This window comes from Vicia villosa, linkage group LG4, assembly GCF_029867415.1.
Source record: "Vicia villosa cultivar HV-30 ecotype Madison, WI linkage group LG4, Vvil1.0, whole genome shotgun sequence".
In the NCBI taxonomy this organism is placed as follows: domain Eukaryota; kingdom Viridiplantae; phylum Streptophyta; class Magnoliopsida; order Fabales; family Fabaceae; genus Vicia; species Vicia villosa.
In genome coordinates this window covers 18,229,339-18,239,498 of record NC_081183.1, presented here as the reverse complement: position 1 = coordinate 18,239,498, position 10,160 = coordinate 18,229,339, and the positions used below count along the sequence as shown (strand labels likewise).

The 10,160-nt window shown below is 32.6% G+C and overlaps 1 protein-coding gene across 1 annotated transcript; it reads right to left on the bottom strand.

Annotated features, from left to right (window-relative positions):
* Positions 1-5,430: 5,430 nt before the first annotated feature.
* LOC131594611 (probable BOI-related E3 ubiquitin-protein ligase 3) lies at positions 5,431-7,133 on the bottom strand. Its single transcript, XM_058866788.1, has 3 exons — positions 6,775-7,133; positions 6,260-6,662; positions 5,431-6,165 (listed from the first exon to the last, which is right to left on the bottom strand). Exons 1-3 carry the CDS (start codon positions 6,828-6,830, stop codon positions 5,536-5,538), a joined length of 1,089 nt encoding a protein of 362 aa, XP_058722771.1. The 5' UTR covers positions 6,831-7,133; the 3' UTR covers positions 5,431-5,535.
* Positions 7,134-10,160: the final 3,027 nt, after the last annotated feature.

The window sequence follows — 10,160 nt, the reverse complement described above, 5'->3', positions numbered from 1 at the left end:
GTGATCATCACTCATTCACTACATGAGTCGTTGGTTTTTTTATTCAAAACATTTAACAATTAAAATAATCTATTAAATGTTCCACACTCTGAAAATTGCACATTTGAATCTGCACATCAATTTATTTCTTTATTATAACATCAATTACCACTAGCTTCCTCTTCATGCCATTTGTTTATTTATACAAGCAACTATAGTGACATGTTTCAATAAAATAAATGGCATGCTAACATGGACTTTAAAAACATTGTTTAAATATTCATCAAAGAAATTGTTTTAATAAAAAAGTCAAATTTATGTTTTGTTCACTAGACTCAAGTGGAGTGATTTGGTTATGGCAATTAGTTGATATTGGAATCTTTCGTAAAATTGATATAATAAATTAAAATCACTTTTAAATAATTATTTAGAGTTTAATTACATTAAAAAAATTGATGTATGAGACAAAGATTAATGATAATCAGATAAATGGTCTCAAGCAATAAAAATAATAATAGGCGAGAACACAAAAAATTTATTTTTCTAGTTCGATCAAACCGAACTACGTCTAAGGGAGAGAGAAACTTTTCAATTTACTATACTTTAAAAATTGTTACAAGAGATTTTAAATGAGTTACAAGAAAATAACATTTCAAATTCTCAAGAACAAATTCTATTTTCTACGCAAGTGTTTTTTAATATATTCAACTCTCAATATAAGAATCACACAAGTCCAAAATATTTAAAGTGTTTACCAATTTTTTGGATAACCATAAATGTGCAAAATTCCTGAAATATAATTCTATAAATTTTATCCTTTGCTTTTCCCTATGATTTCTACCTTAAAGCTTGATTATAACAAATGAGAGAAAAACTATATTTATAACTAATAAAACGTGAATAAGCCCAAAAAACTATCAATACCGAAATATATATTTTTTTCATTCTTTTTTTCTCATTTGAGGTTTTAAGGTATATTACAACAAATCAAATGTAAAATTGACTGACAACTAAATTCATTCTTGGGTGACTAATTGGTTGAATAAGGTATCAACTATGATGCTAAAGTGAGAGTATTTGACTATAACCTACATCACGGGCAGCATATGTTGGAATCATCGGATGTAGAATTGACTAATAATTGAATCAGTTGTTGCGCAATGACTAAACATTAATACCAAGTCCAAATGAACTAAGAGGTTGATATAGGCCATATTAGAAGGATTTTTCTATTTGTTGCATCACAATCAACTGACACTAAAATCAAGTAATGCATGATTGATTAATCGATTTATGACTAAATGAGAAAACCAAGTTTAAATGTATTTAGAGGATATTATTAGATCTTATTAGAGATTTGTTGTGGTAATTATAATGAGAGTATAAGAGGTTGCGACATATACTTCACCAAGTGAAAATGTCATATAACAACTTTTGTATGTGTTATGATAAAGATAGTGGCTCTAAGAGAGCAAATAAGATAAAACTGACCCCAAGGTCATCTTTTTTTGTTGATAGAAAACACCATCTCATTAAGTGAATAGCCATAAGGCATTACAACCATCAAGAGACATATGATATAGGACACACCCCATCCATAGTTTAGAAGTATCTCTACTAGTAAAAATTGCATAAACATAAAAGACATTACACATAGATTGGTCACAAGCTAAAAAGACACAACAAACCAGAAACAACAATATATCATCCTTCCATCAACTCTCTTAAGAACAACATTAGTGACAATATAGGAATAAGAATCCATAGTCTTTTTCTAAATCTAATTAAGGATGATTTTTTTTACTTATGTTTGCGCATTTCGACCTCCTTTGATCTCAAGATTATCCATTTTTATGGAATGCTCAAAACTTAATTGATTACAAGAGATAGTGTTGCTCCAAAACACAATAATCTTTTGAGGCTTTTTCTCAAACACCAAGTGTGCAGACTTGAATCCCAAAAGACAAAAGTATTAAATAGACAAAAAAAAAACAAAAATAGATAGATATGAAAGATAGATAAATTTCAATCTGTAGTAAATCCATGGTGGTTTTAGAGGTGGACGGAACGTAGCCAACATCAAAAATATGGGAGTAGAAGCATAGGAGAGATTTACACACACCTTTGTTAAGTTTGAGATGCTAAGAACAACCTTAACAAGCTTTCCATCTCCTAGTGGTGGTGACTCTGGCGACGCCGAATCAGCATAGAGAAAGACGATTTGATAGTGGTTCGCGATGGAGAAAGGGGATATCCAATAAGGAAGTTAGTTTCGGTGGAAGAATAAGAGTGAGGTTGTATGAAAGAGGTATTGCCCTTCATAGAGGGGATGACCATCATAAAGGTGGTAGATGGAAGCCACCATGAAGGTGGGAGGCGGCCACCATCAAACCCTAAAGGTTTGTGGGGGAGGGGAGGTTCTAGAGAGAAGATAAAGCATCTCTGTCTAGAAACTCATATATGTTTTATATTCATGCCAGTGTTAACTATTGACCCCGGGGTCATCTTAAATGACAACACATGGATGGACATTCGTTCCCTTTAAAATAAGAATGTAAAAAACATGAATAGGTGACAACCGAAAAATCATACACTATAGTACACTTATGCTCTTAACTTAGTCGTATGAGCTAAATATTAGCTCACCAAATCCAAAACTTGCATGACGATCTACTTGTATAAATAAAAGGTGTGATAAAGAACGTGAATGGATAATGTCACAAAAATTAACTTTGTCTATAAGGAGATTTAGAGTTAGGGTTGTGACTCATCCTACATACTAGTTACCAACATTAGTGGTGTTAATCAGGATTACATTTAATATATTATAATATCGTAGGAAGTATCCCAAAAACATGGAAAGTAATATTAGGGCATATTGCTTTATTATTCTAAGTTTGTAGATACCGCGTTATAAGAGTGTCTAAACTCTAACCCACACAATCACTCAAACAAATATTTACACATTTTTATTGCTTTCCTTTATTTTTCATGCATTATTAGGTAGTAATTTAATCTTCTACACTAGACATTGTTTGGAGTAGTCTAAGAACATTTTTGGATTAAAAATAGCAGCATAGTATAGTATATGCCAACTAAAGTCACAAGTAGTAAGTAAATTTATATCGACTCTATATGAATTTTATTTATTTCGACAAGGATGCTAAAATTATACTTGTTATCAGAAACGTAAAATATATAATTAAATGGGAGTGCACAATGCGACTGAATTTGGTGTGTTAATGATTATAAAATGAACTAACTAAACCAATGGTTGAGACTTATGATAAGAGAAACGCTTAAGCCTCTCCTTCAAACTCTGTCAGTTTCATGTGGTTATTCCTTTCTTGAACCAATAATTAGTCTTCTTATATTATGACTATTATACAAAATAGTTATGCACGATTTTTCGTTATATAATCCGCTTCGTTTATTTACAATTTCCAAATGTCTTACACGAAATCACAATCGACATGATTTGATCGCAAAATGTCTTTGTCATGATCAACTATGTCTTATATCTACTCCCATACAATTAAGGTGATGAACAATTGAATTGGATGATATAAAAAAACTAATGTATAAGATGTTTTTAGTTTATGACTCGCTCTATTTTATAGTTAACATAATGATTATTTTTTTCAATATACTTTCTATTATTTATTACTCTTTTTTTCATATTTTTTTAATTTCACTTTTTATTATTATATTTTTTTAATTTGTGTAAAATGTCTAAAATGTCTGATAATTTAACATAAATGTAATAATTATTTTGTACTATAAAAACAACTTTTTTTAAAAAAGTCAAAATAAATAAACTATTAAAATGATCAATCATCTCAAATGCAAAGTATATCCATAGTCATTCATAAACTTAGTTTCACCAAAGACAAAACAAACAAAAAAAGTACTAGACAAAAAACCTAATTACATAGTGAAAAACAAAATCAATATCAAAAAACCAATTATTTCTATACAAAATAATTTCTTTTAATTTTTAAAGGCATTGTTAGTAACATTTTCCAAAAAATAAACTCAAGGTTCTCAAAAAGAAAAAACGCATGCCCCAAGATTCCCACCTCTTTTGCTTACAATTGACTTAAAATAAAAAAGAATTGACCAGTCACGTGCTCCTCACATGTCATCCAACCCACATTTTCATCAACATTTTTCCCTTTCTCAAGTTCTCTTTTCCCCATAGATATAAAAAAACGCAAAAACACTGAAAATAGTACCCGTTCTTTCGGAAAAAGCAATTTCATTATTCAGTCATAGAAAAGAATCAGAAAATAAAAACTGAAACAAAACAGCACAGTAGTACAGCAGAGAGAGCAGAACAACCAAAACGTAACATGTAATGATAAAAGTGTTTCCCATTTTTAACCGCGTGCCGTAAAATCTCCTACACTGCACCTCTATCTTTTTTGTACACACACAATTATTACCCCACAGAACAACCGTACCTCCTACCCTACTTAAACTAACATTATCTTTATCAGACAATAAAATTCAATCAGTAGCTATACAGAGACATCAGACAAATTTAGTCGATAATAATACAGAGACATAAACTAACATTATCTTTACCAGACAATAAAATACAGTCGGTAGCTATACAGAGACATCAGACAAACTTAGTCGATAATTATACAGAGATGTGCAGAAATATGTAAGAATTTTATCTCACTTGATATAAAAATTATTTTTTAATTAAAATGTCATCTCAATATGAGGTAGACATAAAGGAGGAATATAATAGGGGCTGATACTGTTTTTACTGAATCTAGCTAGAGTCTTTATTTGATGATATTGATGAGATAGTGAAATAGGGTCACACAGTAGATAGCGTACAACACGCCACACTCAACCACCATCACCGCCTTTATAATTATCACACTTCCCAAAACCATACAATATCCATCCACTGCACCGCCTCGAAATTAACATCACATTAATACGAAAACGCCACCGTTTTCTTAACCGAACATCACTTAACTTTCCTTATAAAAGCATGTTTACGGAGATTAAGATAAGATTTTGTTTTTATTGTGATGTGTGTTGGGAAGCACGGGTGTAGAAAAAACGTGTGGGGTTGCGTTTATGAATTGGCTTTTGGTTAAAAGAGTGAGTTATTATGGCCGTTGCAGACAGACACAACAACAGCGACATTTGCGCGCGTCTTACGTGTCAGCTTTTGCCGCACACTCGTCGCTTTCTTTACCCTACCACGTTGACTCCACGCGCCTTCCCCCACGCGCACCTATTTCTAGTCTTCTAATCTATCCCTACGAGGTTTACCTCGTTTCTCTATTGGGGAACTGTCAGGTAGATAGATCAATGGCCCGTGGGTCCCACCCACATCCATTTCTCTTGTTTTCACATTTTATTTTTACACTGCAATAATACAATAATGTAATAATAAAAACAAATAAGCAGAACTTGAAGAAGTGATTCTAGATCAAAATGATTTTTTTTTTTTACCATTCATTCAAGTAAAAGTTTTTTTCTCTAACAAACTACTTTGCTAATGTAATTTTTCCATGTTCTGGTTCATGTTCATGACATGTTAACATGGATACTAGCAGTTTTGAAAGATTTACAAATGGGACAAATGTTAAGATTAGACCCACAAACACCACATAAACAAAGATGTCTACAAGGCAAAATCAACACACATGATTCATCTTTCCCACAGTTGCTGCATAGTTTCATGCTATTCACAAAATTGCTTCCACTATCTCCACCGTCACCGGAGCAGTTTCTCATGTTTCTACCATTATTATTATTATCACCTACACTTCGCCATTCCGCTACATTTTCTTCATCGTTGATACTCTCATTGCTGTCACAACAAGACTCAGCATCGTCGATCAAAGCAACGTGTCGACCGACCGGAGAAATAGTATCTCCGTTATCATTACCGATGCGTTGTGCAAGAAGCTGTTCGAGATTGGAGCGAAGAGCATTGGCTGTGGCTTCATTGCTTTGAGCCAAATCACGCCATATTTGATTCTCCATGCAAAGTGACTTGACTCTTTCTTCTAAAGCCCAATTTGTTCTCGCAATTTTCTCTATTTCTTCTTCTTTTGCCTTCAATCTCTTTGTCACACTCATGTCAATTGCTTGAATCAGCCTCATCGCTTGTCTCTTCCTTTTCTCTTCAATCTCATATTTCACCTTCTCCATCTATAAACAAAAAAGACAAAAAATGAGATTTTCTTCTCTAAATAATAAATGTTTCATACGAAATGAAACATGATATTGGACTCAGAGTGCTTACTTGTTGTGCAATGAGTTGATCGATGTCGAGTTGTTGCCGTTGGATTTGAAGGGAAATATCTTCCCCAAGAAAAGAGAAAGACGAAGAAGCACAACTTTTGTTATTCTGTGGAACCGTTGAAGGAGCAAGATAAGAATTCTGAAACGGGTAATTGATTGAATTCGAATAGTCTCTAGAATCTCTCGAACGTTTTCTCAACGGAACGTTATAAGTTAAACCGCTATCAGAGTTCATGGCAGTTTTCTGAGGCAACGAATCAGCGGTTATAGAGTTGTACGGCGGTAGAATAAGAGCCTCCGTCGCAGCGGTTTTGATAGAAGACGGTGGTGGAACAGAGGAATAAGAATAACCCATGTTGTTGTAGATGTTGTTCACGTTCGTTTCAACCGGGTTCATCATTTCTCTACAAAAATCAAAACAGAATATTAAAATCTCAACAAAACAAAAAAAGTTAATAGAGGTAAAGAAAAGAGAAAAGAGAAAGAATTTGCGGTTATTTTATATTTGATGTATACCTGTTGGTTATGAGTTGAGGGGAAAAGAGGTGAAGATGGCGAGCCTCAACGGCCATGATGGAGAAACAAAGAGAAGAAATGAAGGGTATGAAGTATGAACTATGAAATGTTATGGCCTTATGGGTTGTTTTGGGATGTTTATATGCGGTTTTGGGGTGGGTTTTAATTTGGAGTATTCGCTGGTGTGAGTGGATGAATGAAATGAAAGGAAAGGAAGATAGATACAAATATAAATACAATTAGTGAAATGAAAATGGAAGATACAATAAATAGCATGCTGACAACTCTATAGGGTGGTGGGGTTTTTCAAAGTTTTGCTTGGTATGGTCCACAGTCCACACATTACTATTAAAATAATCAAATCAGTTTTGGAAAAATAGAAAGAGTAAAGATAGTGTTTGTTTCTGTGAATCACAGACATTAATTATTATTTTTTTCTTTTCTATAAATAAATTCTGAGGAAAAAAAATTGATGAAGAGAAGTTATTGCCATTTTCAAGGGTATTTTAGTAAATTTATGTAGTAAGATTAGTAAAATTGTAAAAATGGTAAAAGAGCCACGTAACTGTGCCAACTAAGAAATGCCACGTAGGAAACGCTAGAGTCCAAGGTTGTTGTTTAGTTATAATTCTGGTCGTGGAAGGAAGAACAACGTGATAAAAGTGGGACCCAGGAGAAACGTGTGTGGCAGGGTTGAGAGGGAACAGTGTAAGGTGAGAATAGTGGGCACGTGCGAAGTGCCAGCGTGGAAGGAGGCGTGGGACCCGGTGAAAGGGTACGGTGTACCCGGAGAGAGAGTGGCGAGAAAAATAATGTTGTGTGTTGGTTTTGGTTGAGTCATGGAATGGGAAACGTTGCTTGCTTGTTGGACCATTTTGTGACACGTGGCGGTTTTGTTTGCTTTGATTTTGGTCCATTCTCTCTCTCTCTCTTGGAAATTTCAAATGAGTTTGATTCGGCTTTGTTTAGATAGTTCATCATATCTAGGCTTTTTAAATGCTTTTTTTTACATGAATGTAATCGATAAGGTTGAATAGGTTGTTGACAAAGTAAATATTTTACTTAAATAAGTGAAACCTAATTTAATTTCTCGTAATGATAAAAATATTTTTTAGTCAATAATTTAATTTTTATCTTATTTGTATTTTATTTGTTGATTAAGAAAAGAAAGTATGACAATTACAATTATTTATTATTCTAGTACTAGTAGTTTGAAAGAGATGTTAAAATAAAAGATGACATGATTTGTGTATTTAAGAAATAACATTAGAATTTTAAGTAAGAAGTAAATATGATAAAGTTATTTCAAAAAGTTTAAAGAATAATTCTATTACTATCCATGAAATATTAAAAACTTATGAAAAATACTTGGTAAAAATCTATTTTTTTAATTTAGTTATCTATTAAGAGGGAATGGCTATTTTTGTTGTTTAATTATTACTCATCTATTTTTTTTTGTTTCTACTTGAGAGAAATTATTTTTCAAATCTTGGATCTGCCCTATTTATAAGAATAACATAGAAGAATATAAATTTATTATAAGAAATACTTCATTTTTTTAAATGAAATACAAATATCCTTAATTAAAAATCATAGATAATAATAATTTTAATATATTGAAATATTCTTAAACAAATTTTGAAGATAATCTAATTAAATTGAATATAATGACCAAAAAAAATTTAAGAATCGATCAAAAATCAATCCAATCTTAAATTCAAAAGATGGTAGTATCTTTGCCGAGTTTCAGGAAGAATCTGGAAATAAGATCATCAAGAAATTAAATGAGTTGATCTAGTTACTTGAGGAAGAAGAAGAAATATCAAACATACTAGAAAGATCTTCATCTTCACCATGAGAAATACTCAAATATAAAAGTGAAAGAACAACACCTTTAGAATCCTTTGAACAAACGATCTTAATAGATAAACAATCATTCGATGGAAATGATAAAGAGGCTTCATCTAGTCGTATATTTGAGAAAGAAGTTTCATCGATTAGAAAATATGAAGAACCTTGAACAAGCAGATTCCTTAAAAATAAAGACAATGAAGAATAAACATCCAAAAGAATTTGTGAAGAATCAACTTTTGGAGGAATGTTTAGTTTTCCCTAATGTATAGTGTCGCGTGAAGAAGATGAAGCAATGAACAATGAATCAATGGAGGAAACTCTGGAACCTTGTTTTGCAGGTGATATACTTTTAACAAGGACATCAACTTTGAAGATGACAACTAATGTCTTTATGATAAGTCAAGCGTGAACGATTAAGCAGATAAAGATGCAAACCTATTCATTAGAGTTTGATGAACTTAACCATCTGATGATGGCACTCAAATGAAATGTAACTTAAAGCCTCGTTTCAAGCTACTAAAGCAAGTGTCCATGATGACGGGCTATTAGTACACATCATTTAGCAAGAAAAACTGTCAAATTTTAACAAGAATTGAGCAAGATAGAATCAATTAAGTGAGAGAAAAAACGAAAAGTAAGTGATTTTGGGTGAAGAAAAGGAATTAGTGTGACAATTGGTGGAAAAGGATCAAAAACACGCTGAAGTTATTGGAATTCACGCGTCTAGAACACGCTCACGCTACATGCCAACGCGCCCACGTTGAAGAATTGTGCACTCGCGTTGAAGAGCTGATTGGACAACACGCCCGCGTGGGTGAGTGGCGCGGCCGCGTTAGAGTCTTTACCTGACATGTATTTAGTGGCTATAAAAGGGAAAGAAAGAAGAGAAAGGGGTTTGACTACCAGTACGAAAAAAAGGGCTTTTTTAGGACGATTTTTTCAGCTTTTGGAGACCATTGAAGCCATTTTCTCCTTCTTCAGTGATTTTTTATGATATTTTCATCTATGCTATTGGTATTGTTGTAAACTAATATGAGTAGCTAGATTCTTAGTAGCTTAGGTCAAATTCGATGATGAACCTATTTTTGTTTGATTGAGACATATGATAGAATGATGTTAATGTCATTGTTTTGCCTTATTGTTATTAATCGGTTAGTGTTTATGCTCATTGCTTTTCCGTTGTTATGTCTTTTGAATTGATCTTGATTGTAATGACTACTGACCCTAAGGCTGTAACACCCCATAAAATTCTTTATTTAATTTAATTAATTTTTTTATTAAATATTAGAATTAAATGGAATTATTTGAGAATATGGATGAAATAAGGCTAATGGGCCAGTGTTGTAAGTAGCAGTTGGGGGGTGTATCAGTTGCAAAGCCCTTTTCTAAAATTAAGTTATATTTTCATAAAATAGAAAAGAGGAGTATTTTGTGAAAAGAGAACCAAAAGGGAGCAGAAGAGTTGAACGTGAAATTGGGAGAAGAGCAAGTGCGAAGAGAAAGAGCATCCAAGAATTCGACATCGAGGTAAG